General features: G+C 45.5%; 1 protein-coding gene across 1 annotated transcript; it reads left to right on the top strand.

Moving 5' to 3' along the window:
• The first annotated feature begins 71 nt into the window (after window positions 1–71).
• On the top strand, window positions 72–16,193 carry ap5m1 (adaptor related protein complex 5 subunit mu 1). The gene is made up of 8 exons (XM_084311606.1): window positions 72–268; window positions 425–1,085; window positions 1,339–1,566; window positions 1,936–2,075; window positions 2,492–2,577; window positions 11,345–11,457; window positions 13,731–13,827; window positions 13,929–16,193. Exons 1-8 carry the CDS (start codon window positions 201–203, stop codon window positions 14,009–14,011), a joined length of 1,476 nt encoding a protein of 491 aa, XP_084167732.1. The 5' UTR covers window positions 72–200; the 3' UTR covers window positions 14,012–16,193.
• Window positions 16,194–23,319: the final 7,126 nt, after the last annotated feature.

Genomic DNA, 23,319 nt, shown 5'->3' with positions numbered 1-23,319 from the left:
TCCTGTCTGGTCGGGAGAACAGGGTGGGGCGTACAAGGCGCGTGATTGGTTGTTGTGGCTGTCACATGATGGAACAATAATAGGAAGTAGCTACGTTTGTGCAACAAATATTGCAACAACTACACAACATGACTTTACTCATACTGTCTATGTCCGGGAATTAGCAGTCATTTGAGCACATCGCCAGTGCTGTCGACCAAATGAGTGTGCGTGCATTATGGATTATTTCTCACGAGAAGGGAGAAAATGTATCCGTGCGTTTTTCAAGGTTTGTAACTCTAATGTCTTGTATTTCTGTGGTATAATGACTATACACTCCCCCTTTCATTCGAATTCTCTGTATTTACCCATTTATTATTGTACCAATGTTCATTCTGACACTGCCTCTGTTCTTTTTGTTTTTTTCTTACGACTTTTTCTCTAGGAGGTTCCCTACAGTTGAGCACCGTGCAAAGAGCCTGGCAGGTTCCTTACACGTGACGGTGCCAGATGATATCACTGTGTTACAGCTCTTACTCACTGAGCTGGGACTGGCGGACTCGGACAAACCCTATGTGGCCCTGCGGGACGACTGCCTCCACCATCAGCGCTCCCCAGCCCTGGAGCTGCATGTGGAGGGCCCTGGAGGAGGAATCCTCTGGCCAGTGTTAGCTGTCTCCCAGGGGCCACTGATCCTGGCTTGCCTGCCTCTGGTGGAGGCCCCTGCTGAGCCACGGCCACCTCTGGCCAGTCTTTTCTCTGTGTCCCAGGGCCTCACACTGCTGGCAGGCTTACATGCCTTCCTCTGTGGCTCTGGGGGTAAGCCTGATAGTGAGGGCCTGGCCTCTCGCTTGGTCATAATGCCCTCCATCCTCCTGCAGATGTGTCCCCTTGGCACTCCCCTGGACAGCCCCCAACTGTGCACCCCTGCTGCGTTAGCAGTGCCCACTCCTGCAGGGACCCAGAAACAGCCGGCCTGGAAGACGGGACTGCACCGGGGGCGAGCCACAGTGAACGTAGCCCTGACAGAGATAGTACGCTCCATGCAATATGGGAACCGCAGTAGGCAGGACCTCTGGGATGTCTATGGCACTGTGACTTGCAAAGTAAGTACACCATGTGTAAAGCCAAAGACATATAGTAACTGTGGCACTTGCCAACATTGCAATTTGCCTCGGCACATGGTGCAGTGGCACACCAATTATATTTCGAGGACATACAAGGATGTAGTAGAAGGACATACAGGACTCGCAGCAAGCAGGCGATACATACATTCAAACTGTAATAATAATAGATGTTGTGAGTGGCCTGATCATGCTCTCTTATCTCTTCCCTCATTCGTCCTCCCCCTGCCACCAGTGTGAGGTGGAGGGGGTGCTCCCTAACGTGACAGTCACCCTCACGCTGCCCCCGAATGGCTCACCGCTGCAGGACATCCTGGTTCACCCCTGTGTGACCTCACTGGACCCCAGTATTCTGACGTCCAACAGTGTGGACGACTGCGACGGCTCGGCCTTCTCCGGCCCCTACAAGTTCCCCTTCTCCCCTCCTCTGGATCCCTTCAGACTATGCAGCTATACATCCCAGGTATTAAACAGTGGTTTCCCCACAGGTCCTTAGATTAAGTTTTCATGTTTGTTTATTATTTGTCACAATAAAATACATGTACTTTACGGTGAAATGCTTGGTTCTGTATGAGCCCCTGGGAGTGTGCTTCATACAGTAAAAAACTAAGTAAAAGAGGAATATACAATATAATATTACCTATGGTGGTGGCAGGCTGGAGCAGCCGAGGGATGCGGATGGGAATACATCAAATCAGAAATGTTTAAAATCTATTTAGGTATTCTTCTATTGTGGTGGACCGCCAGAAATAAGACTCTTCACTGCGTAATTTTCTTGATTCTTGAAACATTCTTGATTGGCTGTGATTTAAAATGTCCCGTCTGTCTGTAGGTCCCCGTACCACCGATTTTGGGTTCCTATCAGCTGAAGGAGGAAGAGAACCATCTGCGTGTGGGAGTGACTCTGAAACTTCATGAAAGTGTGACGAATAGCTTTGAGTATTGTGAGGCACATCTACCCTTCTTTAATAGGTAAACCAACACTGTAGGTTCTGTTCATGCTAGGGGAAGAATTACACTTTCTCGTCATAGTCTTTATTATTGTTATTATATTCATGTGTTTATTCATTTCATGAGATGTCCTCTTTGGACACAGGTTATGGTATATGGTCTGTCTTTGATATGTCTGTTCATGTGCGATGTGACATTTACTTGACTTACAAAAGAATGTATAGCTCTCGTTGCAAAATTCCAAAGCTTGTCATAACAGTAAAGTAGAAAGTAAAAGTAAAGTAAAAAGTAAAAAGTAAAAACAAAAAACATATATATATATATATTTGAAATGAAATCGCATAGGTCTATGAATTGAGATCGCGATTTATTTTTCGATGAATCGTGCAGCCCTAATGTGTCGTATACCTTTGGGCTCTGTGTGTGTGTCTTTACAGGGATCAGATGGGTGGCGTGGACCTAAAGGTGAGCTCTGGGCAACTAGAGGTCTCCAAGGAGAAGAACCTGCTGGTCTGGGTCCTCGGTAGGCTTCGCCCTCCATTACCTCATGTGGAACTTGACATAGAGAGATTAGATTATACATTGCATGTCAATTAGACACTAATGACCGGTGTAACTGAGGGGTACAATTCCCTGACTGTATTGTTAGATATGATATTTAATACCACTACCTCTTGTACTTTAACTTCTGGCCATCCAGTACATGATATAAGTATGATGAACACTTTCCCACCTGATGAAACGAATCCACACAAATGTACCAAATCGAAGGTTTAATATAGCAAAAGGTATATACAACGTTCACTTAATTACATTTATGATTTGAAATATGAAATATGCACTTTTATGGCAAATGAGTATTCGTAGGTAAATCAACATTGAATGTCCAATCTCTGGTTACGCAGGGAGTAAGTATACAACCTGGAATATTTAGGAAACGATAGCGATGGTACTTAAATGATTATAGCTGGATACACTAAGGGGGGGGGGGGGGGGGGGGTGTCCCGCTGGTTGTAAGACAGTAGGAGGGGGGGGTTAGAGAAGCCGCTGGCGGTATCCCATCTGGCCGACGGTGTCTTGGGAGAATCCAAAGTCTTGGACACGGTGCCCACAGAACCTCGGTCCGCAGACGAATACAGCTGGACCCTCTGTGGACGGTGGCTGCCGGTCCACAACGGAGAGACGTGAGGCGACCTCACTGGTGTAGAGCGCCGTCTCACCTGGAGTCCTCTCCGGGGGGTAGTTCCAACACTCCGCAGTGTTGACCTTTATCCATGGAATAATCAAAGCACCCAAAGCATAATCCAAGCCGTGGAAGGCTCGCCGTCGTCCGGGTAGTGTAATCCAATATACAGGTCCGGTCGCCCTGGCCCGGAGCTCCTCGGATGCAAGCACCACTGGGGGTCTGCTCAGCCTGGTTAAGCGTCCAGATAACGTCAGGAACGATGGGGGTACTGATAACTTTAGAACTCTAACCGAACGATGCACCATACATAAATAGACTATTATTAGCTTAATAGAATACGTCCAACTCGACGGTATAGTGCCAAACTATGACTATTCAACTATTAATCTACACGATATCTCAATGCCTATTCTGGGCCAAGTAGGCCTTACTACACCACACGTGCGTCGTGGGGAGGCTTTGCGTCTGTCACTCTGTTGGAGGGTAAAGAACTGGACTAAAAGAAAGTTCTACTTTACTTGCGCCATATATATATGCGCTATGAACAAATAGTACCATTCGTATTTCGCCCGACATATTCCTGCGCGGAACCGGGGCTTGCCACGACATGTTAGGCGGCACGATTGAACTTGGACCTAGGGGTATGGCAACCTGGCGCCAGGTTCTCGTCCAATGGTAGAATGAAACTATTATGGGCTGTTTAGTAGACTAAAGGGATATTCAATGCATATTGTACAAGGAATATACAGGGGATATCAAACGATATACAAATACAATTAAATATATATATATAAATAAATATATATATTCGGTTTAATCTGATCCTTCACAACAGCCGCCCCCTAATTAGTCCCACCTAATTAGCTAAGCAGAGACAGATTAACCGCACTGTCTACCACTCAAGGTCCGCTGTAAGGGTCAGTCAACTCACAAAGTCATGGGGTCATGGTCATCATCGATAGTATCTGGGAGTCGGGGCAGTTCTATGAGCCTCGCCACGGGACGTGTGTAAGTGCGCCCCTGGACGAGTACTTCAGCTGCTCGGACCTTGCCATCGGCACCGGTGATCACTTTGCTTACGCGGCCAGCCGGCCACATAGCTCTGGGTAGTGACTGGTCAATAATCATGACGACTGTTCCTTCTGTCAAATTGTCTCTCTCTTTTACCCACTTCTGGCGGGTCTGTAGAGACGGTAGGTAGTGAAGTAGGAAGCTGCTCCAAAACTTGTCAGCTAGTACTTGGCTGTACCTCCACATTCTTCGGCCGTTCGCTTCTTCAGGCCTGTACATTGTCTGGGGTAGCGCGGGGTCCAGCCGCCCCATTAGGAGTGTGTTGGGGGTGACTGGGTCGACATCTGCTACATCACTGGAGACGTATTTCTTTATGATCAGCTCTGTGACCTTGTGTCGGCTGTTCAAGACGATCGGGTACTTAATGTCATCTGGTAGATCGGGGGCTCTCCGCAGGCGACCACCCACTCTGATGAGATTATGGGCGTCACTCTCTGGTGCCAGGTGAATCAGTCTGCTGTCTGATGGGACGGGGTTTCCTCCCTGTAGACAGTCTAGCTCATCGGGGAACGAGTCTCTCTGGGCTCGTTGTAGTAGAAGAAGTTCTGCTTCTTCGTAGTCAGCTGCTGACATGTCAGTGGTGGACTGAATCTCTGGGTGGTGCCGCAGGAATGTTCTTTGCTGCGCACTCTCTAGGGTAATGCAGTCATCTATGTTGGGGTCTGTGGAGGCGACAGTGCTCAGTCCACAGAACATAGGTTTCTTGTTCTCAGCCTCCTCGTTACTTGCTTCCCGCGGGGTGGGCGTAGGCCAATCTCCTTCCGGGAGCTTGAGGAATTCTGGTCCGTCACTGTAGATGTTGCGACGGGTTAGGTCATCCAGAGACATTCCCCGGGTGATGACGTCAGCTGGGTTGTGTTTGGTGTCCACATACCGCCAGCTTGCTTCTTCGGTTAACTCTTGAATCTCGGTGACTCTGACTCCCACGAAGACTTTGTATCTGCATGAATCAGACTTGATCCATGTGAGTACTGTCGTGGAGTCTGACCACAAGATTGTTCTGTGCACCGGAATGGTGAGTTCACGTTGGATTAACGTGGCTAGATGCGCTCCTGCGAGGGCTGCGCAGAGCTCTAGACGTGGGATAGATTGTTGCTTACGTGGGGCTATTCTTGAGCGGGCCAGGATGAAAGCAGTGTGTATCTTTCCTCCCTTCTCTTGGGCACGCAAGTAGGCCACCGATCCGTAGGCTACTTCGGAGGCGTCGCTGAAGACGTGTAGATCAATCTCGCATGTCTCTGGCCTCACTGTGGATGGGAAGTAGCTGCGGCGTATATTGACGCCTGGGAGTGAGCGGAGTTCCGTCTCCCACTCTCTCCATGTTGAGGCAAGGTGTGCGGGTATTGGGTCGTCCCAGCCCTGGTCCTTGTCCCATAGTGCTCGTACAATCATCTTTGCCCTGGTGGTGTAAGGTAGAATACATCCCAACGGGTCATATTGTCTGGCGAGTGTTCTGTACACACTCCGTCTGGTGGTCGGTATCGCCGTCGACCTTCCCTGCTCTGGAGCCAAGGGTTTGTGTCTATAGTGGAGCGAGTCTGTTTTGAAGCGCCAGACTAGTCCTAGTGTCATTTCTTGGGCTTCTCCTGGGATTGTCGCCATCCAGGTCTCGCTGCTGGCAGCCTTGTCCGCGGAGGAGAGGCTGCGCAATACGTGCGGGTCACTGCTGGCCCACTGCCTGAGATCAAAGCCGCCTTTGATCAGGGAGGCGCGTAACTTGATTAGGAGAGCCTCGGCTTCTTCTTGAGTCGAAACGCTTTGTAAACAGTTGTCCACGTAGAAACTGTTCTTCACACTGTGTTGGACCTCTTCATCTGCTGCTGGGTCCTCTGTGACGTGTTTCTGTAGTGCAAATGTAGCACAGCACGGGCTGCATGTGGTTCCGAAGGGGAGTACTTCCCACTGGTAGATGGCTGGGTTCTCATCTCCGATCCTCTCTCTCCATAGGAACCGCAGCAGAGGCTTGTCCTCCTCTACTAGTCTCACCTGCAAGAACATCCCTTTGATATCCCCGCTGATAGCCACCTTGTCCTGGCGGAAGCGCAGTAACACGCCTAGTAGGGAGGGGGCCGAGTGTGGGACCGGGCAAGAGCTCTTTATTCAGATTTTGGGATCCGATCTGGTAGCTGCAGTTAAACACAATGCGATCCTTGCCATTGTGATGGACCTTGTGATGCGGCACGTACCATGATTCGGTCGTCTGATCGGCCTCTTTAATGTCAATCTTTGTTACGTGTCCCGCTGTGATTAGCTTCTCAATCTCAGCGCGGTACACACTCTCTTGAGCGGGGTCTTTGGCTAGGCGCCGCTCCGTGTTCAATAGATAGCGCTCCGTGGCGTCTTTCTTTGCGTGAAAGGTGGGCATTCCCTCTCGCCTCAGGAGTGGAGTTGCGTATCTCATCACTCCGCCGACTGTGACTCTCTTTGTCCCCTGCTCGAGTAGGTTGATGGCGTAAATGTCTTCTTTAGAACGAATATCTTTCTTTTCGTTCTTAAGGGGCATTGTCTCTAGGGTCCATAGCCTCTCAACATGCTGCAGGAGAGTGGTGTCTTCTTCTGTCGTTCTGGAGTGGAAGCAGCTAGTGGCTGCTGTTCGGTTGAGAGATTTAGCGAGGGGGCCTTGTAGGGTCCACCCTAGGCGGGTCTTGACTGCTGCAGGACAGCCTCGGGGGCCTGTATGGACCCGGTCGATCGGGACTATGAGTTCTGCGTGGTCGGAGCCTATCAGCAGGGTCGGTGTAGCGCCGTCTATGAGCGGGATAGGTAATTGGCGCAGGTGCACATATTTATCCATCAACTTGGTGACAGGGTAGGTGTACTGCGATAGTCCTATTTCTTGGCTGGTGAAAGCATTTGTAATCTTGTACCGTCGCTCTGGCTGCCCGTTGGCTGCGATGGTGAAGGAGACATTCTCGCCCTTTATCGTCTTTAAATCTCTTCTTATTGTCCGAATCGTCATTTCGTTCTTGCTCCCCCGCAGTCCCAGCTGGGCTGCAGCGGACGCGAGCAGAAGGGTCTTCTCTGACCCGTCGTCAAGGACGGCGTAGGTGTCCATGACTTTATCTTGGTAGCTCAATGTCACACGGACTACCTTTAAGAGCACTTGGGCTCCGCTGCTGCTGGCGGGGTCAATGTACATGACACTTGCCTTGGTGCCGCTCCGTGGTGCAGGTGTAGGCCGTCTTCCGTTACTATCGTGTAGTATATCTAGATGGGCTCCATCGCACCGGCTGCACCTTTTCTTTAGGCGGCATTCGGCTGCCATGTGGGGCCGCGCACATCGATAACAGCGCCGGTTGGACTTTATCCATTGACTCACTTCTTCTGCATTCATCTTTGTGAATAGGTCACATTGTGACAGCCAGTGTTTTTTCTCACAGTAGGGACACGCTATCTTCCACTTCTCTTTTCTCGAGGGGGTGCTGTGACTCTTACTGCTCGGTACTGACTCTGATTGGTGCATGACAGTCACCGATCTTCTTCCATCATTTATTCTCCTGGGTCCCTCTCTGGAGCTTGGCGTGCTCCGCCCGAATGTATCTAGTCGTAAGCTGCTGACCTCTCTCGCCAGGAAGTCGGCTAGATCAAGGAGGGATGGCTCGGGGCCGTTGGGGTCCCGGTAATCTCTCTGCCTCCTAAAGCGCTCCTGTCTTGCGGGTGGCAGCTTCTCCAAAATCCTCTCGACGTTAGAGTTGGCGTATAGCTCATGCATGCCCTTCTCCCGTTGCGCTCCCAGCATCCCCACCAGGGACTGCACTTTGATTGACAGGTCGTCTAGTGAGCGATTGTCTGTGGCTGGGGGTAGGCAATCAATATGCCTTATCTCTTGGATTACGTAATCCCATATACGTCCATATCTCTGGTCCAGCGCCGCTAGGGCCGCTGTGTATGGTGTCGAAGAGGTGGCATAGGCTAGCGCTATATTGTGCGCTCGCGGTACTTTCAGGTGCTTCAGTAGTATTGCATACTTGTGGCGTTCATCAGCGACATCCACCATCATTGTCTCTAAGCACATCCGGAGCTCCGTGTACTGTGTTCTACTCTCATAGGCGAAGTCTGGGAATGACGGCGTGGCATTGTATGACGCCGTGGATGGCTGATACATCGGCGAGCGTTGGGGGAGAGACCTCCTGGGCGAGTCCCCTCTTGCGCCTCGCTGTGGGCTGGTACTGGCAGGGTACCATGGCCCGCTGGTCCAGGTGCTGTTCCTCGGGGCTGGTCGTGCGTCGTGCTCACCCGTGAATAGAGTCGGGGGTCTGTAGCGCAGCGCCGCGGGGGTATAGCCTGGACTGTATGGGACCTCCTGGTCCGGTGGAGTACTGTGCTGTCGTCGGGCTTGGTTCTCCTCCTCTCCCTCTTCTTCCTCTATCAGATCTTCCAGATCCTGTAATCGTTTATTTAGCTTCTCCGCAGTGTATGCCGCTCCTTCCTTGTAGCTGGGTCTCGCTTGGACCGGTCTGGGAAGGGGGTCTGCGGGGGGTCTAGACTCGGTCTGTTGGTCAAGTTCAGGGTCGCTTGCTCGTTGAGGAGACGCTGCCCTTGACTGTTGTCTCGACGAGTTCCTTGAACCCCTGGCGGAGGGAGAGGGTGTTGCCTTGCGGATCAGCTGCTCCATTAGCTGCGCTTGTAGCTTGTCGCGCTCGGCTTGTAGTCTGTCGCGCTCGGCTTCGCGCTGGATGAGAGCGAGTTCGCGCTCTGCGTCTCTTTGGGCACCGGCAGCGGCACGCTGGGTGTCTGCCCGGTCTCTTGCCATATTCTCTTCCGTCTGAAGGCGTCTCATCTCCAGGCGTATGCGCTCTTCTTCGCTCCGTTGTTGCGCTTGAAGTCGATCGCGTTCGGTAGAGGCTGTCAGGCTGACGAGGAACGCCTGTTGTAGCACCCTCTCCGCTTCGCCGGGGGAAGGCGGTTGTGGAGGTGAGCCGCTCCTGCGTGAGCCGCTCCTGGGGTTACTCGTTGGGGAGTCCTGGAGCTCTATTTCTTCGGCGCTCTCCTCCTCTTCTTCCGTGCAGAGTTCTCTCTCTGTAGGGTCGTCTTCCTCCCGGGGCTGCTCGGGGACTACTTCTTGGGTAGTGGCGGGGGGTAAAGGCATGTCAGCTCCTTCCTGGTCCCCACCGTGAGCTTGGTCAGTTACATTAGGACCTACTAGGGCCTCTGTGGTCGGGGAAACCGGGTCGTTAAGGTCAGACATAATTTTACTTTCTACTTTTACCGCGTTTACCGTTTGTCGAAGGCTAGGTAGTTGACTGACAGTGTAAGCCTCTAAGTACTGAGGTGTCTGTCGTCTGCGCCGCGGGCGTTCTAGGTTAGGAGGATCGTTTCGTGGAGTGTTCATCATAGGCCATTTCGATATTAATAACACTATATTAATATTACACTAGTTACCCTCCGGCTCGAAGGACCAATTGTAACTGAGGGGTACAATTCCCTGACTGTATTGTTAGATATGATATTTAATACCACTACCTCTTGTACTTTAACTTCTGGCCATCCAGTACATGATATAAGTATGATGAACACTTTCCCACCTGATGAAACGAATCCACACAAATGTACCAAATCGAAGGTTTAATATAGCAAAAGGTATATACAACGTTCACTTAATTACATTTATGATTTGAAATATGAAATATGCACTTTTATGGCAAATGAGTATTCGTAGGTAAATCAACATTGAATGTCCAATCTCTGGTTACGCAGGGAGTAAGTATACAACCTGGAATATTTAGGAAACGATAGCGATGGTACTTAAATGATTATAGCTGGATACACTAAGGGGGGGGGGGGGGGGTGTCCCGCTGGTTGTAAGACAGTAGGAGGGGGGGGGTTAGAGAAGCCGCTGGCGGTATCCCATCTGGCCGACGGTGTCTTGGGAGAATCCAAAGTCTTGGACACGGTGCCCACAGAACCTCGGTCCGCAGACGAATACAGCTGGACCCTCTGTGGACGGTGGCTGCCGGTCCACAACGGAGAGACGTGAGGCGACCTCACTGGTGTAGAGCGCCGTCTCACCTGGAGTCCTCTCCGGGGGGTAGTTCCAACACTCCGCAGTGTTGGCCTTTATCCATGGAATAATCAAAGCACCCAAAGCATAATCCAAGCCGTGGAAGGCTCGCCGTCGTCCGGGTAGAGTAATCCAATATACAGGTCCGGTCGCCCTGGCCCGGAGCTCCTCGGATGCAAGCACCACTGGGGGTCTGCTCAGCCTGGTTAAGCGTCCAGATAACGTCAGGAACGATGGGGGTACTGATAACTTTAGAACTCTAACCGAACGATGCACCATACATAAATAGACTATTATTAGCTTAATAGAATACGTCCAACTCGACGGTATAGTGCCAAACTATGACTATTCAACTATTAATCTACACGATATCTCAATGCCTATTCTGGGCCAAGTAGGCCTTACTACACCACACGTGCGTCGTGGGGAGGCTTTGCGTCTGTCACTCTGTTGGAGGGTAAAGAACTGGACTAAAAGAAAGTTCTACTTTACTTGCGCCATATATATATGCGCTATGAACAAATAGTACCATTCGTATTTCGCCCGACATATTCCTGCGCGGAACCGGGGCTTGCCACGACATGTTAGGCGGCACGATTGAACTTGGACCTAGGGGTATGGCAACCTGGCGCCAGGTTCTCGTCCAATGGTAGAATGAAACTATTATGGGCTGTTTAGTAGACTAAAGGGATATTCAATGCATATTGTACAAGGAATATACAGGGGATATCAAACGATATACAAATACAATTAAATATATATATATAAATAAATATATATATTCGGTTTAATCTGATCCTTCACAACAACCGGGGAAATCCCAGTGGCTAAGCGATGTAGTCTCTCTCTCACTCTCACACACACACACACACACACACACACACACACACACACACACACACACACACACACACACACACACACACACACACCATCACTTTGTACTGTAAAATATATATTTTTAAATAAGAATACATTTATTATCATTCAATTATTTTTAAGAAGCAACCATATTTTCTGTCCACCGTCAAGGCCAAAAGTTTCCCAGATCTCGTGAGGTCACAATGGAGGGCAGCATCAGCTTCACGGGGCCGCTGGCTGGACCGACAGACTCCCTCTGCACACAACTTACAGCTTACATCAAAGTGAGTGATCTGCTGAGGTGCCAAATCAATAGCCTGCTGTCCACAGTCACAAATCAGGATATGAGTCAGCAGGGTTTGCGTCGAGATTTTTGTCTGTGCTCATAACTCAAAGCTATTGGCTAACCTGTACAACCCCCAGAATGATTGTGCCAAAAAGGAGGTGGAGTTTTGGGAGTGACTGTTTGTGTTGCTTGCTTTGTTAATTCACAGCCATGGCACAATGTGGATAATGACTAATAAACAAGCCACCAGATACAGTCTAAATATAGTTGGAAATATAGCTTCTGACGATGGAGCATCTTGCTTAACACATTGCCCGCCGGGGGTTATGCCCATCTCATGCCCCTCTCTGCCAGTGCTGTAAGCCTATGGAGATATTTACCTTCTTTGCAGGGCTATAACTTTTTACATTTTATTGCTATATTGACATTACTATGGCCCATTCAACATCGATTATCTATCGTTCAGGATGTGGGAACATTGTACTTTTTCATTCATACATTGTTGTGTTAATACCTTTTAGAATATAAGTATGTTTTTAATCTTTTCTGCTGTAATTCCAAAAACGCTAGTTATAGGCCCAAACACATTATATAGATTATCGATTGCCGTCCCCCCCCCCATACACGCTACACCAAAAAACTCAAATGTATATGATCGGTAATTCGGTATACATTATGCCTCATCATGCGCGGAGGAAGGGGGGGGTCGTTTATAATTCCCCGATCATCAGCAAATGCTTTATGTAGGTTGGGTGGATATATTGATCAGATGGTTTGCAAACGAGGAAACGCACAATCGGGTTGAAAATAACGTTATATTCCTCTTACCGTGGGCCAATGAGACTGGCGGTGAAAGATCCCAATTATACGACGCCGATCGCCTAGGTCCATTTCTGGTTTGTATGTCGCAATAAATGGCGAAATCATATCGATTATTAAGTTTAGAAAGCGATCCATTATGTACATAGTGTCTGTCGGGAGTCCCGTAACGAGATGTGACTGCCGGATGAGTTTCATCGATGCTGAGTATATATGACTGGAAAAATGACAGTTGGAATATACAGCACGATGTGTTTGAGAGTTTGTATAGTTGATATAGTTTTGCTGTTGTTAAAATTGGCCCCCAGTAACTTCAATTAATCAAATATGGCTACCATTCTTTTGTGATTCTGTGTTCACCGTGAAGGCATGCGAGGAGAATCTTCAGGAGTTCAAGGCATCACAGGGTAACAGGTTGTAATTGATACAAAATACAATATTTGGGTGAAGTATTCTTTAAAAAAATAATGTCTGTGTGCTAGGGGTGTAATGGTACACAAAAACCACGGTTCGGTACGTACCTCGGTTTTGAAGTCAAGGTTCGGTACGGGTTTTCGGTACAGTGGGGGAAAGTTTGGCTTTCCATGTTCCACTCAGGGGTGATGTAGTGTGCAGTAACTAATTGTACTTGTAGGGCTGTCAACAAATATTCTATATTGAAATTAATAATCGACTTGTAAATAAATAAAAATAAAATAATAATAATTATATTCGATTGTGAAAAAAAATAGCCCTTGTGGGCGGTCGTTAGTGGTTAACATACCGTTGTATTCGTTTGGTACACTACACAGCCGTTCGGTACGGTACACACTGTCTGAAACGGTTCGGTATGGATACGTGTACCTTTTACACCATGTGTGCTCGATATTGTGGTACAGTATGTGACACTGCTGTTTTTGGTTATGGAGTGTTTTATGGAAGTCTGACAATGCATGAAAACAGGCCTTCTCGTGAGGCTTCAGGCATGCATGAGGCTTCAGGCACAAAGGAAACTATAAAAGAAGGAAGGGTCATCACGTCAGAATACCAGCGCTTTATGCTTTGCCAGTTCTATTGTAGCCTGTATTAAAATTCGAAATATACAAGCTACTGTATCTGAGGAAATAACATCAACCAATATATCAAACGTTAGCTAGTTAACAATGGGACAAATTGCAGATTATTCTGACATCCGAGGTAATTACCTGTTTAAATGACGAGGAGATAGCTGATCCCATTGAACTCAATGTCGACCGAACTGAAGGTTTCCACACTTGGCACCAATGTGTGTTCACACGCTACTCAGTGATGTAATGACCCTTCCTTCTTTTATAGTTTCCTTGCAGGCAACAGCTAGTAGCTTAGTAAGCCTTGGAAAGGCCATGTCATCAATAAGCAACTATTATCAATTATCATCCCCTGAAACTCTCGTCAAGCACTTCATCTAACCTCACCATCATTCTTCCTTTGCAGTTGTATTTTAAAGTGCCAGATTTGACTCTATCCGGTTGCTGTGTGGATCAGCATTCAGTGCAGGTCTATTCCTCTGCCAAGCCACGGATTGTGACGTGTAAGTGTTTAATGTTTTGTGTTCAAATTCAGATATCTGTTGTTGCCAAGGCGTACATTAATGTCTGCTGGAGCTAAATTCAGTTTCTGTGTCGTCTGCAGCCCGGGAACTTCAATCCAAAGAGTACTTCGTCTGGAATTCAACAGGTTCTGCTCCAGTGTCCTCTGGCCATATGAAGCTGTAGGGTGGACATGTTGAGAAGATGCTACATACATGTGACATACTGTAAAATACATGTGTTACTATTCTGTTGTTACCAAGGGGCCTGTGAATGAGAGAGCTTTGATAGAGAAATTATCAAAGTACTTCAAAATGACATCAAAAGAGAATAGTTGTAGTTGATGTTTACAACATCCATGTCAGGTGTAAAAAAGAATAATAATAATAATTTGCCTTATCGCTGTATAGATAATATGTACAACTGTTTTTCACTTATGCAGCATTTCCTAATAGAGAAAAATGTATGGTTGATGCATTCAAATTGCATGCAAGTGTACAATGTTTTCCATAGAACCTCTGGTTGTTAAAGTCTGCCCCTGTATTTTCAACTTCTTTCATCTCCTGGCCTGATCCGCCCTCAAATGTACCCCATAGCCTCCCATCTCTTTAGACAGAAGGGCCACCCCTCGCTCTGACAGTCCCACTTCAGTGGCCCTCCATCAGCCGGATAATTAGCAGCTGGGACCTTGTCATCAGCTGTTGTGGGAGAGGGGGGCCCCGGGCTGTGAAAGGCCAGGCTGCTCTGGCCAGTGTCCTGGCTACAAAGGGCCCCTCTTGAGAACTGGCAGGGGACCCTGGTCCCCCCCCTTTTTGACCCCCACCCACTCCCTGCCTGACAGCCAGTGGCTACTTCAAACACAACCTCTCCAGCCGGACCGAGATGGAGCACTGACCTGCCCTCTGTGACAATGAAGCAGCCCATTCCAATCAGCTAGCAAGACGAGGCTAATTGGGGAGAAATCGTTACAATAACAGTAAGGGTTGGGCAGCCTTTTGAGATATTGGCAGGCGCTTTCACTTAACTCTCAATTGATTTAGCAGCATAAATCAATTACTATTGTTTGTATCATTCACCATTAGCAGAGTAGTGAGCATTGTTTAAATGGGGCACTTCTCATTACAGAAGTTTCCTTCAGACCCAGAAGTTTCCCCCACAACAGGTTGGCCCCTTCAAGATGATCTGAAGCGATGTCTTCTGTGAGGAGCCGTATAGCGGTGCTACAGTGTAATGAGAGTTTTGCGACTAACTGGCCGATGAAGGGTTAAACAAGGAGGAGATTGCCTTCCACTATTCCACCGTGGCCAGACTCCTCTGAGTGCTCCATTGTCTGCCGCTGGCCTCTTGCGCCCCCCTTGCTGGTCCAACGCTACATTCTCACGTGGATTTCTACCCAGAAGGCTGACCATGACCAATCCTCTGTCAATTGGAACCAATTGCTCACACGGCATCCCTCACCTTCTATTTATGTAGCTCTATGGAGTGGCAGACACGGGGACCTTTCGGCTTGCCCCCCCCCTCTTCGCTGATTTGGCTTTAAGACCCAGTGTGTGTGGCTAGTGAACTGGAAAAGGAGATTTTTTTTTTTTTTTTTTTAAGAGCCAGGCTGCTCTAAATCTCATCAGTACCCCAGTCTGGCTCCTGAAGTCTGCAGTCACTGGTCTCTCACTGGCACAATTTGCCTTGTTGATCAAATGGCTCACTGCAAGTAGATGGACTCGTTTTAATGTGCTTCTCTGCTCCAATGCCTTGCGCCCACACATTTGGACCTTTTCTATTGTAAACAAAATAAATGTTCTTGTGGAATTATGCTTAGTCTTACTAATAAGTACATGCATAATAAAAACTAAGGATGGAGTAGAAAATTACACCATACTACTACAAATGTGCCATCTTATAATGATCCTTATTAAATTACTTGCATCACTATAAATGTTGCAGGATTGCAACTAATGCTCAGAACTGTAGATGTCAGATTCACCTTAGGCCAATAATGACACCCAGTGGTAGTGTTGGATAAAGTTGACATTAGTCTGGTTATTGATTTTTATTTCATGATTTTTGAATGTATGAAGTAGAGGTGGGACCAAGTCATTGTTTTGCAAGTTCCAAGTAAGTCTCAAGTATTTACACTCAAGTCCCAAGTCAAGACAGGCAAATCTCTAGTCACCTAAACAAGTCCTAATGTGTTCTTTCCAAATGTAATGGCATTTAAAATGTTAAATAGTAAGTTAGTAATAGTTAGTAGTTTATTAATTTTAGATGACCCATAAGTTCCTTCTCTGCTCGCGCAAGTGATTGGCGGCTGGCCGATTGGTCTGAAGTGGAACTGTAATCGCGTAAATTAAATTGATTCGCTTTAAACTTTTTATGGCATAATTATTTAACATTCTTGTCTTGGGGAGAGTTTCAAGTCATGAGGCTCAAGTCACGAGGCATTTGGTGTCAAAGTCGAGTTGCAAGTTATGATTTTGTCGAGTCGTGTCTGAAGTCATTGCCTCTGGTATGAAGTCTTATATTCTATTGTTTTAAACAGCATTGTCAGATTTTCTATACTTAGCTAATTCCAGCCCTTGATGATATAAGGGCCCAACCCTCCTTGACACGGAGGAGGAGTGGATGGAGCATGGTTGTAGTGGCTGGAATTTACCTCTCAAACCCTGCCCTCTTTTCTTGATCCTCCAATCACAACTATTGCTTCCCTTGCGATAGGTCAATTAGATCAAGCCACAAGTCCCAGAGCAACAAAATTGTGGGGTGAGTTTGCACTACGTAGGCCACAAGAATTACAGTGAATGTCCAGATGGTGGCGCTATAATACACATTTTCTTCAAGATGAATCTCATGCAATACAATTTCTGTCATAGCTTTTGAGATATTTTCATTCGTTCAAAATTAGTTTGCCTCTCCTACAAAGTTAATCCAATCTTCATCACAGGAATTGAGGCATAGTTTCTAAATGGTTATTGCTAAACCAACCAAAGTTCATGTTTGGTCATAAGCGCCACCATCAGCCCAAACTTCAAGAGGCTAAAGAAAAATAAAGCAGCAGGCCCAGATAACATCAGCCCATCTGTCCTCCATCACTGTGCTGCAGAACTGGCCCCCGGCTTCACCAAAAATGTTAACACCTCCCTCCGTAATTGTTCAGTCCCCCAGTGTTTCTAACAGTCCACCATCAATATCAAAACAATATCTCCTGCCTCAACGACTACAGACCAATATCCCTCACATCCGTAGCAATGAAATCATTTGAACACATCATTCTCACCCACCTCAAAACCAGCACCCCCCCCCTCATGGACCCACATCAATTTGCTTACAGAACCAACAGGTCATGGACATGAACATTGACCCCTGCATCTGTCACTGGATCCACAGCTTCCTCTCTAACACAACAGAAGGTCAAAATCAACAACATCACATCCCACCCTCTATATCTCAGCACAGGAGCCCCCCAAGGCTGCGTCCTTTCACCCTGGCTTTTCTCCCTATACACCAACCTGCTCATATCCCTCCACAACGCCATCAAAATCTACAAATATGCAGACGACACAACCATCATAGGCCTCCTCACAGACAACAATGAAACAGAATACCGTACACAGATAAACCATACAGTCACCTGGTGCACAGACAATAACCTCCTCAACTGTCATGTTCCGTGGTATGCAGGAATGGAACTCTCTTCCCAGACATGTTAAGCAGGAGAATAGTAAATGTCGTTTCAAAATCGTGGTAAAACAACATTTTCAACCAAAGAAATTGACATTCCCTAATAGATGGTGTGTACGTAAATTAAAATGTATGTGTCTGATAAAGAGATAGGTATATATGGATTAAAAGGCATGTGTCTGATAGGGATATATTATTAAAATATTGTATAATTGGCTGATATGAACATAGATAATGTATGTAAAAGCTAAATAGTATATTATGCTGTATTGTATTATGAATTAATTATGAGTAGGTATTATTGTATTATGAATTCATTCATAAGGAGTATATATTTTTATATTGTATTATGAATTTGATTAGGGTTTTATTGTTTTAATTGTCTGTATGACATGTAAATGTTGTGAGTGTATAGGGGTTTTTATTGTTGTTTTAATTGTCTGTATGACATGTAAATGTTATGAGTGTATAAGGGTTTTTATTGTTGTTTTAATTGTCTGTATGACATGTAAATGTTGTGAGTGTATAAGTCTGTAACTGTATTTTATGTGTTATGGACCCCAGGAAGAATAGCCCCAGCACTGCTGTGGCTAATGGGGATCCAAATAAACTTCAAAATCAAAAACCCAAGAACTCATCATCGGCCAGCCAAACCCCAAAACCCCTGTATCCATCTCCGACAAACAAACCCATAATCACCACAGACTCCTTCAAATTTCTTGGCACCCACTTGGCAAGCAACAACCTCAAATGGAAAACCAACACAGACCACATCCACAAAAAAGCCAATCAAAGACTCTTCTTTCTCCGCCAGCTCAAAAAATACAGAATCAGAAAAAATCTCCTGCTCTGTTTTTACCAGGCCATCATTCAAAGCATCCTCACCTTCTCCATAACAGTTTGGTACAGCAGTCTGGACATTCACTCCAAAAACAAACTGCAAAGAATAATCAATAAATCCTCCAAAATAATCCGCACCCCCCTCCCATCACTCGAATCACTCAACCGCCAAAGTACAATAAGAAGAGCAAGAAAAATCATCTCTGACCCCACTCACCCAGCACACCATATCTAATAATAATAATAAATTGTATTTGTATTGCACTTTTCTTTCACTAGGATCCCAAAGTGCTACAGGGTTAAAACATAGTTAAAAAAAAATTATTATTAATAATAATAGAATAAAATACAGAATAAAAATGTAAAAAAAATATAGAACATAGTTAAAAACATAGTAGGCCTATACACAGAAAATTAAAGACAACAACACAAGAAGGAAAAAAATCACAAGAAAAAAAAGAAAAAGCTAGCAATCAAAGGCCTTTTGAAATAAATAGGTGCAGAGCCGGGTACTGGGGACCCGCAGGAGCAGGCTACCTGCAGATCTGAGGGTATGGGTGGAGGATTGTGGAGTGATGAGTTCCTGTAGGTAGAGGGGTGCATGTCCGTTTATGCAGTTATGGGTGAGCAGCAGGATTTTGTAGTTGATCCGGGATGTAGTGAGTGGAGGATGGGGGTTATGTGCTTGTGTTTACGGACTCTCATCAGGATCCTGGCAGCGCTGTTCTGGATGTATTGCAGCTTTTGGATTCTCTTGCCAGGAATCCCGATGAAGAGTCCGTTACAGTAGTCCAGTCTTGAGGAGACAAAGGCATGGACAAGCTTCTCTGCGTCTGACAGGGTTAAAGTGGGACGGAGTTTGGATATATTTTTTAGGTGATAGAATGAGGTCTTGCAGAGGTGTTTTATGTGGATGTTGAAGGTCAGGTGGGGGTCAAATCGAACCCCCAGATTGGTGACTGAGGGGGAGAGGGGGATGACCTGGCCATCAAAGGTGAGATGGGGTATGGGTGAAGACTGAACCTGGTGTGGGGTGCCAATGAGAAGTGCCTCGGTTTTTTTGCTGTTTAGTTGGAGGAAGTTGCTCTTCATCCATGCCTTTATCTCCTCAAGACAGGTGGTGAGGCATGACAGAGGGGTTTGGGGCAGTTTTTATGTAGAGTTGTGTGTCATCGGCATAACAATGGAAGGACATTCCATGTCTGCCGATGACACGACCGAGGGGGAGCATGTAGGTGATGAATAGGATGGGACCAAGAACCGACCCCTGCAGAACACCACAGGTGACAGCGAGCAGCCTGGACTTGTGTCCTCCCAGTGAGACATATTCAGTCCTGCCTAAGAGGTCACGCCCCTGTCAGATAGAGGAGGATGAGGAGGGCTGGTGATCCTGCGTCAGCGGTCATTAGCAGGTCATTCGTCACCCTGAGCAGAGCTGTTTCCATGCTATGGGATGAGCGATAGCCTGACTGACATTTTTCAAATAGGGTGTTATTTTTAAGGTGGTCCTGGAGTTGGGAGACAACTACCTTTTCCAAAACCTTGGACAGGAAGGCAAGGTTTGAGATTGGCCTGTAGTTGGCAAGAACCTCTGGGTCCAGGGTGTGCTTCTTGAGGAGGGGACGGATGATGGCAACTTTGAGGGCAGATGGGATATGGCCGGTTTGAAGGGAGAGGTTAACAGCCTGGGTTTAAGTTTATTTGGATCCCCATTAGCCACAGCAGTGCTGGGGCTATTCTTCCTGGGGTCCATAACACGTAAAATACAGTTACAGACTTATACACTCACAACATTCACATGTCATATAGACAATTAAAACAACAATAAAAACTCCCATAATACCTACTCATAATTAATTCATAATACAATACAGCATAATATATATACTAGTTCAAGTTTCAAGTTTCTTTAATAGTTGTCATACAGAAGTACAGAATACTTTTATACAAAATGCTTCTTACTGTTACGCTCCAGAGACTGTGCAAGACAAGATAAGTATGAAATAAAATAACATAGTATAGCATGTAAATTAGAAGTAAAAAATGAGGTCACAGTGTTCAGTATAGACATATGTACAATGTTCGATGCATAATAGACGTAACTGAGTTACCATATAACAATATACTATGCAGTGTACTAATATACAATACTATATAGTGCAAAGCAGAAATGGGATGAGGTACAATTTAGGTACAATTTACAGTAGGTGTACGAGTTGTAGTGCAAATCCTTTATCAATAAATATAAAGTGTGTTTGTGTGATCTAAAGTGTGGAGAGTGGGTGCTGCAGTGTGTTGTTTGTTTAAGTGAGTGTGTGGGTGTGTGTGCTATGTGCAATTGATGGTTGTTGCATAGTGTTTATTGTTCGTTGAGCAGCCTGATGGCCTGGGGATAGAAGCTTCTTCTGAGTCTTTCTGTGCTCGCCTTAAGACTCCGGTATCGCTTGCCTGACCGCAGCAGTTCAAAGAGGCAGTTGTTCGGGTGGCTGGAGTCCTTGATGATTCTCTTCGCTTTCCCCCTGCACCGCTTGTTGTAAATGTTCTGGAGGGTGGGAAGCCCCCCTCCAATTGTGCGTTCGGCTGAACGTGTCACTCTTTGTAGTCTGCTACTATTTAGCTTTTACATACATATCTATGTTCATATCAGCCAATTATACAATCTTTTAATAATATATCCCTATCAGACACATGCCTTTTCATCTACGTATATACCTATCTTTTCAATCTTGCTTTTGACCTCTAATTCTGTCGGTTTTATTTTATTTTATTTTGTCATGTATTATTTTGTTCTGTTTTGTTCTGTTTTTTGTTTTGCCATAGTTTGTCTCTCCTGCCCATGTAAAGCGTCTTTGAGCACCTGGAAAAGCGCTATATAAAATAGATGTATTATTATTATTATTATTATTATTATTATTATTATTATTATTATTATTATTATTATTATTATTATTATTATTATTATTATTATTATTATTATTATTATCTGTTTATCAGACACATACATTTTCATTTACGTACACACTATCTATTAGGGAATGTCAATTTCTTTGGTTGAAAATGTTGTTTTACCACGATTTTAAATTACATTTACTATTTTCCTGCTTAACATGTCTGGGAAGAGAGTTCCATTCCTGCATACCACGGAACAGGACAGTTCGCTTCATTGCATTCGACCTCACCTTTGGAAGTGTAAAACCTTGTGCAGAAGCATGTCTGGTGGAATGGTTGTGTCTGTCAAGACTTATAGATAAATTGTTATATAAAATTGAGGGGATCTTTGTAACAAGAATATTCCTAGTGAATACAATGAGTGAGCAGAGTAACTTATGTTTGACAAGAAACCAAGTTAAACAACTGTGCATCGCTGCAACATTAGGTCTGTACTCACAGTGAAGCGCTATACGTGCTGCTTTGTTTGGTACCATTTGCAATTTTTTCAGTTTATTCGTCGTTACATTCGACCATACTGCAGGACAATAGTCAAGATTTGACTAAACCAGAGCTTGAATTACCTGTTTGATAGAATTTAGTGGTAACAATTGAGCACATCTTTTAACAACAGAAATCCCTCTTCCCATTTTCACTACTATATTGTTTATATGGTGTGACCATGACAATTTACTGTCTAATGTTACTCCTAGGAGTTTAGTCTCCTGGACTTGATTAATTACCACATCACTTATCAAAAGTTTCAAGCCTGGGTTCGTTCTTAGAGTATGGTTTGAACCGAAAATGATGCTACTTGTCTTTGATATGTTTAGAACTAGTTTGTTATTCTTTATCCATTCCATCACTGATTGCAACTCTGCCTTTAGGACCGTATTTAATTCATTGGCTGTAGAGGCTGATGTGTAAATCGTTGAATCATCCGCATACATAGAAATATAGGACTTATTTAGGACAAGAGGCATGTCATTTGTAAATATGGTGTAGAGCAAAGGCCCAAGGCAACTTCCTTGGGGTACTCCACACCTTACCGTTTTAACTTCTGAGTAACTCCCATTAAAAAAAACTATTTGTTTCCGGTTTGCTAAATAAGTTTGAATCCAAGATAATGCAGATAAGGAGAAACCATAACATTCAAGTTTTTTAAGTAAGAATTTGTGATCTATGATGTCGAATGCTGCAGTAAAATCAAGCAAGACAGCGCCAACCATTTTCTTTTTATCTATCTCTTTCAGCCAATCATCCGTCATTTGGGTTAAAGCAGTCGCTGTTGAATGTCCTTCACGATATGCATGTTGAAAATCAGTGGTCAAAGAAAAGTAGCATTTAATCTGTTCACTTACTATTCTTTCTGGGTGATGGTTGGGCTGATGCTGGGGATGCATGACTTGAGCAGGGCAGTTAGAATGGGATCCAGGGTGCAGGTGGATGGTTTCATTCCTCTGAGTTATTTCAATGTGGCTGCTGAACCTCAGTGAAACATGGGAGAGATGGTAAGCTCTCTTAGGTGTGACGGGTTAGAGGCAGGGAGAAACAGAGAGGAAGAACTTGGCATCAGAGAGCGGATGTTGTTTACTTTAGATCTGAAGAAATCTATAAAGTTATTACATCGCTTTAGTGGATGAGGATGGTTGTGGCTTCAGTAGGTGATTTATGGTGGAGAAAAGCTGCTTAGAGTTGCCAGTGTTTTAATTGATCAGGTTATCTTCCAGCTGCAGCCCTCCGGGAGGCGCTACAGATCCCTGACCACCAAAACATCCCGCTTTAAAAACAGCTTCTTCCCCACTGCCATACGGACACTGAACTCCCTGTAGCAACCCCCCTACCTCTTGCTATGGACATGGACATAAACTGTGATATTGTGGTCTTTGTAATTATGTATCAATGTATTTAACTGCATGTAGTATGTATGTATTGTAAGTGATGTTAGGCTATATGTTCTATGTTGGAACAATGATGTAACTGCACTGAAAACAAATTCCACAAATATAAATAAAAATTAAAAAAAAATATTTTTTTTAATTAAAAAAAAA

Source organism: Notolepis coatsorum, assembly GCF_963971535.1.
Source record: "Notolepis coatsorum genome assembly, chromosome: 3".
NCBI lineage: Eukaryota > Metazoa > Chordata > Actinopteri > Aulopiformes > Paralepididae > Notolepis > Notolepis coatsorum.
The sequence above is the reverse complement of the archived record's forward strand: the minus strand, read 5'-3'. Positions and strand labels throughout refer to the sequence as shown.

Bases quoted from the DNA above. Each gene is read 5' to 3' on its own strand.
- ap5m1 (XM_084311606.1), top strand. From the start codon at position 201: ATGAGTGTGCGTGCATTATGGATTATTTCTCACGAGAAGGGAGAAAAT. The intron at 2,076-2,491 runs GTAAACCAACAC...GTGTCTTTACAG, and splicing joins CATCTACCCTTCTTTAATAG to GGATCAGATGGGTGGCGTGG. The intron at 11,458-13,730 runs GTGAGTGATCTG...CTTCCTTTGCAG, and splicing joins AACTTACAGCTTACATCAAA to TTGTATTTTAAAGTGCCAGA.